The sequence below is a fragment of the Chionomys nivalis genome, chromosome X, assembly GCF_950005125.1.
Source record: "Chionomys nivalis chromosome X, mChiNiv1.1, whole genome shotgun sequence".
NCBI classification, from domain to species: domain Eukaryota; kingdom Metazoa; phylum Chordata; class Mammalia; order Rodentia; family Cricetidae; genus Chionomys; species Chionomys nivalis.
The window spans coordinates 21,204,263-21,220,208 of record NC_080112.1 but is presented as its reverse complement, the minus strand read 5'-3'; the positions used below and the strand labels follow the sequence as shown (position 1 = coordinate 21,220,208).

At 49.3% G+C, this 15,946-nt stretch overlaps 1 protein-coding gene and 1 non-coding gene across 3 annotated transcripts in view; both read left to right on the top strand.

Moving 5' to 3' along the window:
* Window positions 1-606: 606 nt before the first annotated feature.
* Window positions 607-15,946, top strand: part of Fgd1 (FYVE, RhoGEF and PH domain containing 1) — a 40,975-nt gene continuing 25,635 nt past the window's right edge. For both annotated transcript variants that reach the window (XM_057759209.1, XM_057759208.1), the window contains exon 1: window positions 607-943. In XM_057759209.1, coding sequence (XP_057615192.1) covers window positions 637-943 — 307 coding nt within the window. In that variant the 5' untranslated portion in view covers window positions 607-636. The remainder of the gene's footprint in view (window positions 944-15,946) is intronic.
* Window positions 5,407-5,508, top strand: LOC130868706 (U6 spliceosomal RNA). Its single transcript, XR_009056533.1, has one exon. It is a non-coding gene; the product is annotated as a U6 spliceosomal RNA (small nuclear RNA).

Here is a 15,946-nt window from a genome sequence, read left to right as displayed (position 1 = left end):
GCATCGTCCTGGAACACTGCCTGAAGGCAAGCCTAGCAGAAGGGGAGCGCGGCACACGCGCGCCTCCCGGCCACGGCCGTCCTCTCTTCCCTCCTTCCTCTCCTCTCTCCCCTCCCCTCTCCTCCGCCCCCAGCCTCCGCTGCGGCGGGAGGAAGAACCCTTCCCGACCAGCCCAGAGAACCCAGGTCGATTCTCATTCCGGGAGAAAGGAGAGACCCCCGCGCCGGGATCCGGCTGGCCGCTCGCCCCCGGCCACGGAAGTGACCGGCCGTCCATCGGGAGAGCCCGCTCCTAGCGCAGCCCCCGACCCTCCGCCCAGCCGCAGCCGCATAGACAGCGCTCCCCAGTGGGCCCCCGGCCCCGCCGAGCCCACTCCCCGCTTGGGGCCAGGGCCGGCGATGCCTGGCGCGGCAACGGCGGTAGCCGCGGCTGCTGCTGCTGCTGCTGCTGCCGCCACGGCTGCTGGCCGGAGCCCGGGTCGGGGGCTCGAATCTCCGCAGTGGGGCTGAGCCCGCAGCCCCGCCCCCCGAGCCTGAGGCCGCTGCTCCGCCGGGCGCCGGGCCTTCTCCGCCCGCGCCTCCGCCCCAGGAACTGGAGCCAAGCGGGGAGCCCGGGCCCCGCGCCCAGGCCCGGACCATGCATGGCCACCGAGTCCCGGGGGGCCCTGGGCCTTCGGATCCCGAACGCTCGGCGACGAATACCCCTGGCGCGGCTCCACTGGCCTGTGCCGACTCGGACCCTGGAGTCTTGGAACCCGGTCTGCCGGTGCGCAGGGGCTCAGGCTCGGCTCTTGGAGGCCCTTTGGATCCTCAGTTTGTCGGACCCTCTGACGCCAGCTTGGGGGCCCCTCCAAGCTCCCGGGTCTTGCCCTGCGGCCCTAGTCCACAGCACCACCGGGCCCTGCGCTTCTCCTACCACCTGGAGGGCTCGCAGCCTCGGCCTGGTGAGTGATCCAGACAGCATGGGAACCTGGGCCAAGGCCTGGTACTGGGAACGGGTTCTTGTTATAGGGGTTGGGGCCGACATGCTTACTGTAGCCCCTTGGGTCTCCTAAAACCCTATTCCTCCCCCTCCCGCAGCCTTCTGTCCAGTTCTTTCAGCCTTTGCTCCTTGCTCTTCTCTTTCCCTTGCGCCCTCAGTCCTTAAGACTCCTTTCTCTTCTAACTGCTGAGGCTAACAGGAGAGGAAGCACTCCCAAGAAAAGGGGGCAGGATTTCAAGGCAGCAATGGGGATGCGGTTGAGGAATAGGAGAAAAGAAGTCTCCCATTAGCTAAGTGCCTACATTTGTGTGTGACTCTGAACTGGGTACTTTTACAAGGCTTCTTGTTTCAGCTTCAGGAGCCATCTGAAGTGGATATCATCAACCACATTTTTTGGGGTGCAAACCAAGGCTCTGAGAAGTAACTTGTCCAAGGTCACACTGTCATTATGGAGCCTGGATTCAAAACCAGAGTAGAGTCCAAAATCCGTGGTCTTTCTGCTCCCCTAAACTGAGTCTGGAGAGTAATGCCAAGCTTTCTACTTATGTGATTACCCCCTATAGTTTTCAGTAGCCCTGAAGTATGAGGACGAGAGAGAGGGAGGGAGATGGTGGGCTGATCCTAGATTGTGCTTTTGCTAGGTGTGTGTGATCAGAGTACACAGTGGCGAGAAAAGGTAGGAGGTGCTGATGAGAGAGAAAGGTAGAGATGAGCCTGAAGGGGCTGGCAGGTAGAAAGAGAGTTGAAAGGTCAGAAGGGACAGCTGCAGGGCCAGCAGATTGTTTGGACAGATAATCAGGATGGTTGCTTGGGTTTGCAGTGGTGAACAAGTCTAGGTCAGGCTGGGGCCACAGATCTGGCTGGCCCTTTTCATAGCCCTGAGTACCTGAGCAGCCTAGTAGAGCCTCTAGGATATTCTCACGTGGGCCTGAGTCTAGGAGCCTTGAAGGAAGAGCAGTGCCTACCTGCCCTGTCTTCCCTGGGACTGAAGGAGGTGGTGAGAGGCTCACTGCTTCCAGGGCTTACATCTCAGTTTCCACAGGTCACAAGGACTGTGGATGGCTCAGTACCAGGTAGCAGTAACAGTTAGTGAAGCATAAAACACGGACAGGATGTGCCTCTCGCTGCTGTCTGTTCTCTGGATAGTTATGGAGCCTCTGGGAGAGTTCAGCACACACACACACACACACACACACACACACACACCCTTGTGAGCTGGAGGTAGCCAGCTCACAACCCTTTAATGCCCTGCTCTGCTTGTTGCTTCTGCTGGCTTTCCAAACTCCCCTGGACACATGCTGTGGAGAGGGGGCTACCCATCCACACTTTCTTTTAGCTCCTCCCTTCAGATCCCCAGACACCCACAACTCTCCCAGTGCAGAGCCTTTGCATTTGCTTTGCCTTCTGCTTGCAAGCCCTTCACTCAGCCCTCCACCTGGCTTGCTCCTCATCTTTCTGGTCTCAGCTCAAATGTCCCCTCTGAGAGACCTTCCCTGACCACTTTTAAGTAGGGCCCCTCTTGTGACTCTCCATCACAGCTGCCAGTGTGTGTCTATCCTTACATTTAATACAGTCTGAAAGTGCCCTCTTGTTTGTGTCTACTTGGTTATTGCTGCTTTTAATGCCGCCAGAATGTGAGCTCCTTGAGGGCAAGGGGGTCGTGTCTGTTGCTTTGTTCTGTACTGTATACCTAAGGGACTAGTTTAGTAGCTAGTACATAACAGGTACTCAATAAATCCTTCTTCAACAAATGTCTGACTAGATGGTAAGGGACCACACAGTAGGCCCTCTGTAACTATTGCCTAACAGTGAGTTCCCACCCAGCAAATACTCTTGATCTGGGACTCAGTAGCTAGGAAGGTCTTGACCCTTGCTCTCTGCCCCCTCTCTAGTCAACACGGGGTTGATACTGAGCTTGCTTTTCTATTCCGCCAGTTCCTCTGAATTCCAAAGCAGAGTACTCTTCCCAAACCATTCCCCTCTTCTCTCCACATCAATACAGGGTTCTCAGGATCCTTTTCCCCAGTTATATCTTTGGCTCTACAATGGCACGGTGAGTGTCTTTTTTTTTCACTCTTTTTTTTTGAGACAGGGTTTCTCAGTGTAGCCCTGGCTATCCTGGAACTCACTCTGTAGACCAGACTGACCTCACAGAGATCTGCCTGCTTCTGCCTCCCAAGTGCTGGGATTAAAGGCATGTGCCACCAATGCCCAGCGGGAGTCTTTTATTTTAGTAAAAAGTAAAGATTGGGATTAAAAAGGGTGTCAGGGAAAGACTTGGCCTCCCATCTAGTCATTCCTAACTTACTCACTATGTGGCCCTGGATGAATGGGTTCAGTTCTTGGTGCCCTCATCTAGAGAATGATATCTAGGAATCTGTAAGATTCTTGTTTGCAAAGTCCTCACCCACTGAGGACTTAAAGAATAAAGCATGAAGAGAGAAAACCCTTTTGAAGAAGAGGCCGAGGAATTTCTCAAGTCCTGACAAGGCGGGCAGTGGGCCATGTGATTCACAGTAGCATGGGTTGTGAAAGGCCCGCCTCCTCCTCTTCACAGTCAGCCCAGGGGTAGGCACAAGTGACTTGCTTCTCTCTCCACAGGACTTGCCTATAATTGGCTCAAAATGGGCAGAATTGGTGGTGGGAGGGTGTGTGTATAAGAGGGAGAGCAGGAAGGAGGGGGAGAAAGACAGAGATACACAGAGAGAGACAGAGATGTGAACTTCAATTAAAGGACTAGAGACGCTTCAGCCCACATGTTAAGATATTCATGTGCCTTCTGATTTCCTCCTTCAGACTCCTGAAGATTTTATTGAATCACCAGCCTTTGGTCCCAGTGGCATATCCCAGAGCAGCAGGGGGTGGATGGTGTGAAAATAATAATTATGTCTTATCCATGTGAAGGGCTGAGTTACCTCCGGGCCCTTTCTTTTTGTTCCTCTGTCTAGTTCCTGCTCATTTTCTAGGCTGATAAAGCCCAAGGTTTCCTTGGGTCACTGGGATAACCCGGTGAAATACCAGAGGTGGTGTCGGGAGGGTTCCAGGTGAAAGTTTATGCATATAGGGATTTGGAAGTCCTACTGTAATCCTCATGGCTGAGGCCTAGAATATCTTCCCACATGCTGGAGCTTGGAGAGAGTTTGGAGCCAAAGAAGTTGGATTTGATGTTAGTGCTGTTTGTTTATTTGGTTTGAATTTTGGTTTGTTGAGACAGGGCTTCTCTGTGTTGCCCAGGCTGTCCTGAAACTCGCTCTGTAGACAAGGCTGGCCTTGAACTCACAGAGATCCACCTGCCTCTGCCTCCTGAGCGCTGGGATCAGCTGTTTTGTGGGGAGTGAGAGAACAACCAATGAAAGTAGCAGAAAGGGCTAGTTTGTTCTTATTTGGTCACATCTTCAGAGACCAAAGAGTTAAATGCTGCAGAGGTCCCTAGACACTGGCTGATTCTGGGTTTCTTACCCTCAGTAAGCCTAAGAATCTTTTGTTGACCTTGAAGAATAAATGTCTTCTCAGCTTCAGAGCCTTGGAGTTAGAATCCAGGAAATCTGGTTTCAAGAAAGATTTTCAGAAAGGGACAGATATAGTGGCACACACCTTTAATTCGAGGCAGAGGCAGTAGGATCTCTGGGTTCCAGGCCAGCCAGGGTTACATAGTGAGACCCTGTCTCAACAGCAGCAACAAAAGATTCTCAGACGGTTTTGGTGTATAGCCTAGGGCTCATTTTTCCAGTTGAGTCAAAGGAGACCCAGAGAGGCAGTGATTCAGCCATGGTCCTATAGTGAATGAGCATTGTCTCTGAAGTCTTCCTCCCAGAGTCATAGATGAATGTCCCTTAACTCCAAGCCCAGAAGGGAAGCATAGGTTGTAAGAAAGTGAGTTAAGACAGTTAAGATTCTGGAACTCTAGCCGGGCGGTGGTGGCATACACCTTTAATCCCAGCACTCGGGAGGCAGAAGCAGGTGGATCTCTGTGAGTTCGAGACCAGCCTGGTCTACAGAGCTAGTTCCAGGACAGGCTCCAAAGCCACAGAGAAACCCTGTCTCGAAAAACAAAAAAAAAAAAAAAAAAAAAAAAAAGATTCTGGAACTCTAAGCATAGGAAATTTGGTATCAGCAGTGCCCAATGAAAGGCCCTGGCCTGTCCCGTGGGAAGTGACTTTGAAGTATATGTCCTAAGGCTCATAGACCTAGAAAACGTGGGGGGTCAGTTCAGCTAGAAGGTCTGGTGTCAGCAAAGACACGCAAACACTGATTAGGGGACCAGTACTAGGCAAGAGTGGAGGGAAAAGACTAGCAAAGGGACTTGGTCCTGAGGGCAAGCAGGATCCATCCAGGGCTTATTCATGGGGAAATGATGTGCTAGGTGCTAGGATTTAAAAGTTTCATGGGTGCACATGGAAAATGGATGGAAGGGATTAAAGAGCAGAAGCCTATGCTCGCTTCAGTAGCATGTATACAGAGAAGATTGGCATGGCCCCTGCGCAAGGACGACACGCATTGAGTCAAATGGTAGTGGCGCATGCATTTAGTCCCGGCACTCCGGGACTGTGAGTTTGCGGGCAGCCTGGTCTACAGAGCCAGTTCTAGGACAACCAAGGCTACACAAGGAGGCCCTGTCTCAAAAAACAAAACAAACTAAAAACGTGGAAGTGCATGAAGGGGACAAACTTGTGGGTGTCATATATTTTGTGAAAGGTAATGGTAGCTTAGGTTAAATTGTAACAAGTGTATCAGAAGAATATTTAAGTGCCAACATAAATAAGCCTTGGTGATGGCTGGAGAGGCCAAGAAAGGAGGGAGAATCCAGGACGGTTTTGGATAGTTTTCTGAAACCAGCTAAGTGACCTAGTGGTTGATAGTGGAGCCGTCTACACAAGAGGGGGTTTAGGAGAATGTGATGAGTTGTGTTTGAGACTCGCTGAGTTTGAGGCCTAGAAAGATAGCAAGGTAGTGATGGTTAGCAGACATTTGGATTTAGCATTATAAATCTCCAGAAAGATTTCTATGTGAGAGATGTTTGGGAGTGTTCACCACCAACATATACCATAGACCTCCAGGTAGCTCTTATGCAGGGTATGTGTGGTCCAGAGGATCTGTTGCATCCTTGAAGGCATATGCCGAGGTCAGTAAAGCCATATTCTGATAAGTCTCTTTGTGTGTGGCAACTTGAAAAACATTTGCACGGAGCTGAGGCCTATTACACACACATTGGGGATAGCTGGCTTTTGCAAAGAACTGAAAGGCAAATCAAATATTGCCATCAAAATATTTGTGTGGCTCCTTCCTTATTTTCCATGGTGAGTGCATCTGAGAGCTCAGGAGATTTTTTGTCTTATTTCTTGGAGGAAAACAGAGGGGTCTCAGGCTGAGCTAAGTGGTGAGATTTGGAGAATATTTGGAGAGTCAAGTAGGTTCAGGAAACATCTTAGATTTGTTTTCTAGTCAGCTGGAGCTTTTTAATCAAACAATAAAATAATCAAGACTGGGTAGGTGGACAGAAGGGCTTTCCCCATTAAAGGAATTGAAAGTTTCAAATGTAGCTGATGGCACTCCACTCTTCAGCCCTTTCAGATGCCCTGTCCCGAGGAGGGCCCAGCTAGGGCTCCCTCCTCCCTCAAGAGTGAGTGACAGCTAACTGTACCCTACACAGACAGAAGCAGTGGCTTTCTGCAGCCAGTTCGCTAAATGCCTTAGGCAGATGTGGTGCTGGCCAGACGCTGGCTGGGTGGGGCTAGGACCTGTCTGGAATAAGGGCAGGAAGCGCAGCCTGTCATTGGCTAGCCACATGGATTTAAGTTCCTTAATGCAGAGAGAACAGACACCCCTGAAGTCACAAATCCAGTCCTTCAGGACTCTAGTATCCAGTTCCTTGAACCTGGAAGGCATACCTCCAGCAGAACTGGAGTCAAGGTTATAGGGCATCCACTGAGGAACCTCAGCACTCCTGGATCCGCCGTTCATTGTACTCCCAGGCCTCACTTCCCAATTCAGGGCTTCAGGTTCCCCATTTCCAATATTTCTTATGCTATTTGCCTGGGATACAATCTGACAACCAGAAATACTTTGTGAACCTGTAGGAGAGAAAGGTGGGGAAAGGAGGCTATTTTCTTACCATGTCTTCTGAGTGCCTACAGTGTGTTCCGCTTCGTGATCTGTGCTGAGATGTGCCCTGTCCTCATGGAGCTCACATCTAGCAGGAAAGCTACATTGCAAGTCATTCCCAGCATAGATGTTTCAGGGACGCATGGAGAGGAGGCAGAGCAGACATTTATGTTAAGTCCTGAAGGATAACTAGATGGCCAGAGGTAAGGAGATGTGGGAAAAGAGTTCAGGCTGCAGGAACGACATGTGCCAAAGCCCCAGGCGGAAGAAAGCACTTTCGAGGAATAGACAAGAGGCCATTGTGGCTCAAGGATGGGTGTGGGGCAGTATTCATGAGCTTAGGGCTTTCTTGTTCCTATTCTCCGGAGTTCAGAGTTCACCCCAAAGCTAGAATAAGCCTGGCTGGGCTGTGGAGAGGGCGTTGGAGAGGGCCCTGAGGATGGAGGGAAACAGTTAGAAACTGGAAGCAGACCCTGTATGGATTCTAGAGCTCCTAAAGGGCCTGCCTGCAGGACTTGGGAGTTGGTTGTGTGAGTTAAGGTCGAAAGGAATGGTGGAGAAAGGCCAGTCTGTGACTTGGACAGCTTGGGTGAATGGAGGTGCTTGCTGTTCCTGGAGTGGGGAAGGCAAGAGGAGGAGCTAACTGTTGGCTGGGGTATGGATGTTTGTTATTTTTAGGATACACTGTGTCTTAGAAGCCCCAACGTAAGACATCTAGAGCAGTGCACATTAGGCGCCAGATGTATCTTCCTGGGCCCCAAAGTCAGGACAGGATGGTGAGGTCACAGGTGTGTGACAAGAGCTGCCAGAACACAGTGGGCTATCCTGCTGCCTTTCCCTTTATAGCTGTCTGCCCCGCTTCCTGTGTTCTGCTCTTCAGCGGCCCTGAAAGGGAAAGGGTTAAGTTGCTGAGCCGAAGTCTGCTCTGGAAAGTGGGAAAGGCGGGACTGGCAAGGCTGGCCCATGGGAGCTGCAGCTGGCATAGAAGCCCTTCCGCTAGCCCGTAAGGCCAGCGCCGCCGCTGCAGCCGCCCACGCTGCCTCCTTTGCTTTGCCTTCACCTTCCCTGCTCCCCCCTCCAGCGTCTTCCCGGCTCCCCTAGTCTGGGCCTCCCTACCTAATCCGTTCCAGGTGGAGGTGCAGCCCCTCTCACACTGCAGGCCAGCAGGGGAGGGGGCTAGGGAAGGTGGAAGTCTCTTTTGCTGTGTCTTTTAGGGTGAGTTTCCCAGTCTCTCTCTGGAGAATTTTCTTCCGGGATCTTTGAGTCACGTCTCTTGCAGTGATGGGGAGAGGCCCCCTCCCAGACCCATGCCTGCCACCTTGGAAAGTGTCACGTGGTCTTGCTACTTTGTGCCTCAATTTTCTTAACTATAAAATGCCTTGTAATCCCCACCCCTTTAGGGCTATTGTAAGGATTAAATGCCACAGGCAAAGCCCAGAGGCCCATTGTAGCCATGTTCAACAGATGGCCCTGGCCTGCCATTTTGCCTGCATCCCTCAGTAACTTCCAGGCCCCATGCAAACCACTTTGTCTCCGTCTCCATCTGACTCATCCCATTTTCTGTCTTTCCTCTTATATCTCTCTGGGTTTCTGAAGGTTTCCTGCCTTGTGCTTCCTTGCCTTTGTCCCAGAATTTTTTTGATTGAGGTTTGTTTGTTTGTTTTTGGAGACACTGTTTCATGTGTGCAGGCCAGCCTTAAACTTACTGTGTAGTTGGGCTGGCCTTGGTCCTTCTGCCTCTTGTCTCCCAAGTTCTAGGATGACTTCCATGTACCACCATGTCCAGCTTTCTCTAAAACTCCCTCTCCTCTCATAATTCCTCTGTGTATGCAGTTCTCAGATTTAACCAGACTTCTAGTGGCTGGGAGGGTAGATGCATTGGTTTTGGGGGGACAAACTGGGGTCAAGACAGGGGTCAGAGGGATCATCCATCCACTGGCTTTGTCCTCATTGGGAGGGTGATTCTAGCCAGCGTGGCAGCCCCAGCACTGCACTGGGTAATTACTGTCCCCAGTGCTCCCAGCTGCAGCCCCACTCCCTTCCCTTCCTGTCCTCTCAAGTCCCCAGCTCCTCCCAGGGGTGGAGCTACCACCCTCTGTCCCTTTCTGGCCTCTGGTCCAGAGAAGACCAGAGGAGGTGGCCAGGCCCTTCGTAGCAATTAAGCAGATAGAAGGGACAGGCCACTTGTGCTCTTCAGTGGCAGGGGTCTCTCTCTCTGTCTCTCTCTCTCTCTCTCTCTCTCTCTCTCTCTCTCTCGCCTATGTCTGTCTGCCTGTGTCTCCATGGGTTGTTTTGTGTCTTACTCTTCTTTGTGGATGCTTGTGTGTAAGTTTGTTTGTGCGTCTGTATATAAGCATGTGTGTCTTCACATCACTGTGTGTTGTATGCTGTAGATTAGGTCATTTGGCTCAGTTTTAGCCCTGGAAATTTCTAGCCGCTTCTCTGTATGGGTCTGCCTGTTTCATCTGTTTCTGTGTCTGTCACTCTGCCCTCCTAAGTCAGTGTTCTAGGAGCGGTGGCTGGGGTAGCATCTTTGGCACTTCATACCAGTTCTTCCTATTTTAGAACCTTCTTGCAAACCCAGCCCACTCTGACCTTTAATCACATGCTTCATCCACGCACCTTTCCAGGTATCTGCACTTTTGCCTACTTTTCTTCCCTTGCTGGTACGACTATCCATCTATGTGTGGAAGAAATACACATCCTATTGGGGACAGCTCAACTTAAAAGCACCTCCTTTACAAAGTTGTTTTCTTTCTCCTTCAAAGTATGATTTCTTCCCCAGCTCAGCAACTTCACCCAGAACCTGCCCTGTGACTACACGCAGACAGGCTCAGAGTCAATTGCAGCTCAGTTATTCTAGCCGTGTAGGCTCAAGTCAGTTACTTCGCTGCTTTATGCCTCCCTTTTGTTTCCTTCCTTCCTTCCTTTCCTCCGTCCCTTCTTCCTTTCTCCCTTCCTTTTCCTTTTCTGTTATTTTTTTTAATTGTGACGTGTTCTCACTGTGTAGCCTTGACTGGCCTGGTACTCATTATATAGAACAGGCTGGCCTTCAACTCACAGCCACCTGCCTCTGCCTCTCTGAGTGTTGGGATTAAAGGCATGTGTCACCACCACACCTGGCTGTACCTGTTTGATTATGTACAAAATGGAATTAATAGCTCATGGAGCATGCCACAAGAAAGTGTCAACCCAAAATGCCTGACCTAGAATAAATCTTCAATAAGCAGTTGGATTTCCATACCTCATGTCATCTATTGAAAAGCAACAGCTTAGTGTGTGGGGAGTGCCTCCGTTGGTGGTGTGTTTCCTTAGTGTACTTGACTAGCATAAACCACACGTGCTGGTCATATCCGTAATCCCAGCACTCTGGAGGTCGAATCACTAGGATTCTCAGACCAGTCTGGCACTATATAGTGAGTTCTAGGCTAGCCTAGGCTACAAATTGAGACCTTGCTAGAACAGGAGGAGGAGGAGGAAGAGGAGGAAGAGGCTGAGAAGGCCGAGGAAGAAGAGGCCCCTGCTGCAAGGTCAGACATATACTCTGTTGATGGAGACAGAAAGATCATAAATTTAAGGGGATTCCAGACTACATAAGGATTTTGAGGTCAGTCTAGGTTAGAGACCCTGTCTTTAAAAAAAATGACAGCTTATGTTCTAGAGAATTCTATATGAATAATTTCTATATGAAGAATTTCAGTTCTCAAAGGCAGATTTCAATTCAGGGACTGCCTGACAAATATATGAAATAGCTTCCTTGACATTCTACATCCCAGAAGAGGCTGGGCCCTTTCAAGGGACAGGAAAAGGGGCCTTCAGAGCTGCTGCCCAAGGGCCAGAGCATATCAATATAGGGTAAACAGCAGGCCTGGCAAGGTGTTCTAGTGGGTAAAGACACCTGCCTTGAAAGCTTGTTGTGTAAACACTGCTGACGTGAGTTCAAGCCTAAGGACCCATGTAACGGTGGAAAGAGAGAACTATTTCACAGAGTTGTCCTTTGATCCCTCTCTCTGATGATGATGATAGATTAACAAATTTTAAAAAAGATAAACAGCAAAGTATAAGAGGCCTAAATAACTACTTAATAGGAGAACCCACAAGTTGGCCCTTCACTCTTTTTGTTTTAATTGTCCTGCTCGCTTCTTTTGCTTTTTTCTTTTTTTCCAAGACAGGGTTTCTCTGTGTAATGGCGCTGGCTGTTCTTGAACTCACTCTGTAGACCAGGCTGCCCTCAAACTCAACAGAGATCCGCCTGCCTCTGCCTCCCGAGTGCTGGGATTAAAGGCGTGTGCCAACACTGCCTAGCAGCCCGCTCACTCTTAAAATTCGGGATTCCACATAGAACTCTTGAAATATTGGAAGCTCTGAAATACTGGGCACTATTCCTGTAAAAATGAAGGGGCGCATTTTGTCTGTAGCGTTGTGAGGCATGTAGTGGGTGGGTTACCTCGTTCCCACTGGTCCCTCTGAGTTTATGCTCTCTTACTCTGCAGAAGCCTCTCACTCCACACAAGGCTACCCACAATACAGAAATCCCCTTCCCTTTATGAGAAAGAAGTTCCTGTGTTTTGTGGACAAGCTCTCTCCATTGTCAGTCTTTTACTTACTGAGAGGTTTCTGTTTTGTTTTGTTTTTTGAGACAGGGTTTCTCTGTAGCTTTGGAGCCTGTCCTGGAACTAGCTCTTGTAGACCAGGCTGGTCTCGAACTCACAGAGATCTGCCTGCCTCTGTCTCCCGAGTGCTGGGATTAAAGGAGTGCACCACCACCCGGCTTCTATAGCGGGCTTCTGTAGAACTCTACTCACTTACAAAATATCCCTCCACTTTGAAGAAATCTCTTCTATTTTACCAAAATTCTTCCTTTTACAGAGGAACCTTAAAAACAATAACAAGGAGGTAGAAGCGGGAAGATCAGGAGTTCAAGTTTGTTCTTGTTTAAGTTTGAGGCTAGCCTGGGGTACATGAGACCCTGCTTCAAAAATAAAAAAGTTGAAGGAGGGTGGTTGTATACAACTCTAAACCCAGTGTTTGCAAGCCTGAGGCAGAGGAATTATCATGAGTTTGAGGTCAGCGAAGGGTACCCAATGAGTTCTAAACCAGCCTGGACTATATTAATGAGACCCTGTCTCATAAAAACAAACCAAAAATAAAAAAAATCAAAGAGACCTTTTACAGAAACCTGTTTGGCAGGAGGGTGCAGCCCTTAGGAAGCTCGTTGCTTGCCAGACAAGCTCCCACTTTCTCAAAGTATCTTTGCACTATTGAAATCACCCCACTTTTTACAGGACCTTATAGTCAGGAGACAAGTAGACTAATGAGAAGGAACTGCTGGATTCCCCTTGGGGTTCCTGTAGAGAACACATTTCATAGAGCCGTGTACTTGCATTTTTCCAAGTGAACATCTGCTAGACCAAGCAAGGTCTGGATGCGGTGTTACTTTGAAGGTGGCTCGAGACAGTGGAGCTGAGGCCCATTCATGGTGGGAGGGAAGCGGGGGGGGGGGGGAGTTGGGGGCAGCTGTGCCTTCAGCCTCTCCCTTCTCCCTCAAGCTGAGCCTCTCTTCCTTCTGCAGACCTGGTTTCCCTTTTGCTGTTCTTTCTCCTCCACTCCCTCTGTTCTCTTTGCTGCCCAGCTCCAACCTCAGAAATTCCAGCTGTTCCCTGGCAGCACCCCTTAGCTGGGAAAGACAAAATTTGGGGAGCTACTAAGAGGTGTTTGCATCATCCTTGAGGAGAACCAACTGCTGGACCTGTCTGTTGCTCTCCCTAGTTCTCAGCAGTTTCTCACCAGGAACAGCGCACACGTATCGTCCCCAGTTCACGTATGGGGAAATGAGTCCAGAGCTGTGGAGCTGTTTGTCCCAGGTTATCAGAGAGTTAACAGCAAGGCCCAGTCTGCAGCTCTAATAGTTGTCTTGAGAGTAAGCCAAGGCTACAGCTGGGAGAAGGGAGACAGGATGCTGCTGGCCAGGGAAGGAGGGAGAGCTGGCAGCTGAACTTTCCAGAAAGAGATGCGGGAGAAGCAGGGTCAGGTTCCAGTGAGAATGGCCCAGAGGAGGAGTCTTTGTCCTCAAATTCAGCTAGAAGCTGGAACTGCCATGCCATGTAAACCCAGAAACATGTCCTGAGGGCACCTGCCAAACAGGCACATGCCTAAATCAAAACCAATATTTTGAATATTTTGGTATTTTTTTCTGTTCTTTGCAGATTTTATACAATGTGTTTTGTTCATACTCCCCCCTCTCCCCTGACTCCTCCCAGAGCCACCCTCCTTCCCTATTCACCCAGCTTTCTGTCCTTTTTGGTTAACCCCATCAAGTCCAATTTGTGCTGCCCATATATTCTTGGCTATGTGGCCTTCCACTGGAGCATGGTTGGTTGATCAACCAGTGACTACACTCTAAAAGAAAACAGACTCTCCTTTTCCTGGTAGCTATCAGTTGCTGATAGCTATTCACCTGAGGTGGGACCTGGGACTTAGTGCCCACCTCCCCTCCCGTGCTGGGATTTTATCTGACTTCTGACTTGACCTTGTGCAGGTCTTTTGCAGACAGTAGAACTTTCCTTCTGTGTTCGGAATAGTGTTTTCTTATCATTATTCACTACCTCTGGCTCTTTTTTCTTGTTTCTTGTTTTCTTGTTTTCTTCTGTTGTTTTGTTTTCGAGATAAGGTTTCTCTGTGAAACAGCCCTGGCTGTCCTGGAACTAGCTCCTTAGACCAGGCTGGCCTCAAACTCACAGAGATCCGCTTGCCTCTGCCTCCCTAGTGGCTGGGATTAAAGGCATGCGCCACCACCCAGCTCTTCTCTAGCTCTTAAAATATTTTCCCCCCCCCCCACATTACAATGTTCCTAAGCCTTGGGAGGAAGGGTTGTGATATATATGTCACATTCATTGCCAGGCGGTGGTGGCGCACGCCTTTAATCCCAGCACTCGGGAGGCAGAGGGAGGTGGATCTCTGTGGGTTCGAGGCCAGCCTGGTCTACAGAGTGAGTTCCAGGACTGCAACAATATCTCTGTATCTGTCTCTCTGTGTGTGTATGCTTCTTTGATGAGGGTTGATAGGTACAATAATCTGTGGGTATATCAACAAGGATTTAGGAATCAGTTCAATATCATGTCGAATTATTCCCTCCCATGCCCTGCCAACCTGCCTCTACCTCTCAACTTTTGGGATTAAAGGTGTGTGCCACCACTGCCCAGCCCCCTTTAACCCTTTATATCACTGAGTTCTGTCTCCCATTGAAAGCCCGCTGCATCGCCTCTTACTAATTTCCTGACCACCATCTCCAAATGAGATAAGACATATCTGAAGATTCAAAGCAAACACTCAGAAGTGAGAGAAAGCATTAATGTTTGTCTTTGGTTCTGGGTTATCTCACTCAGAATGTTTGTTTCTAGCTCCATTCATTGATCCGTGAATTAAACTTTCCTTAACAGCTGGAATATATACTACATTTTCTTTATTCACTCACCAGTTGATGGACACCCAGGCTTCTTCCATTTCCTGGATATTGTGACTACAGCAACAATGAGCATGGGTGAGCAGGTGCATATAGTAGGCTATGCAGTCCTTTGGGTCTGTGTCCAAGAGTGGTATAGCTGGATCATGTGGTTGATCTATTTTTAGGTTTTCGAGGAACCTCCATAGTAATTTCCATAGTGGCCTCACTAGTTTGCTCTCCCACCATCAGTGAATAAGTATATTCCCCTTTCCTCACATCCATGCCAGCAGATAAGGTTCCGGTTTCATTCTTCTACATGACTCTATCCAGTCTGACTATTTTGTCTTTTCTCCAGTGTTTATTGTTGGCCTCTTTGTCAAAAATTCAGGTACCTGTAGGAGTGTGGGTTTTTATGTGGGTTCTCAATGCCAGTACCATGCTGTTTTTATTACTATTCTTTTGTTGTATAACTTGAAGGGTAAGGGTCAGTATTGCTATTTCTTGGAGCTAGATCTCAGTGGTAAAGTTCTTTCCTAGTGTGTGTTGCACACACACACATACACGTATGTATGTGCACCAAAAAAAAAACCAGCAAAAAAAAAGTCATTGCCCTTATAGCCAGTTGAGGGCCTAGAGGTCGTAAGAGGTCAAGAGAGTATCTACCCCACTTTCACAGCTGAGCTTGGGAGTGTGTGGGCAACTCCTAGGATGCTCATGGTATGCTTCCTGTTGTTACTAAGGGATACGGGAGTACAGTAATGGCTGTACAATGCTTGTTGTGCGAGCATACTGCACACTGCTAGGATACATGGGGTGACTCTGGTTCTCTCTGAGTCTTAGATGACTGTACATGGTTGGCATATGGTATGGGGTGTTGTAAGGTTTATGAGAACTTTATGTGTGTGAGAAACAGTGGGGTCTCTGGTAGAACCAAAGGTGGAAGGAGCAGCGCTGGTCGAGAGCCTTAATAGGGATGTGGATGTGGGCATGAGTGTGTTAGCAAATGTAAATTATCAACCATAAGAAAACTAGTCTGGAGAAAACCAGTGGGTGGGACGGATGGGGAAGTAGGAAACACTGTGGTTTTAAGAAAGGAGGAAGTGGGCCTACTCTAGTAGCTCCCTTGAGGGCAGGAATGAGATTTTCTCTGTCTGGGCAGAGTCTAGCAGCAGAGTCTAGCAGCCGTGAAACAGCTTACTCAAGCAAACTGAGGGATGCCAGAGAGTTCAGTAGGGCCATAAAGGGCCGCAGAGACCTAGTGAAGATGTTTATATTTTCCCATGGGTAGAAAGGAGTTATGGAAAGTTCTGCCACTAGGTTGTGTAAGAAGAGGCCACCAAGAAGAGCTAACCCTGGGATGAAGGGAACCACTGAGGGAAAACCGGAGAAACTGAGAAGAAGTCTATGGAAGTAGGAGAC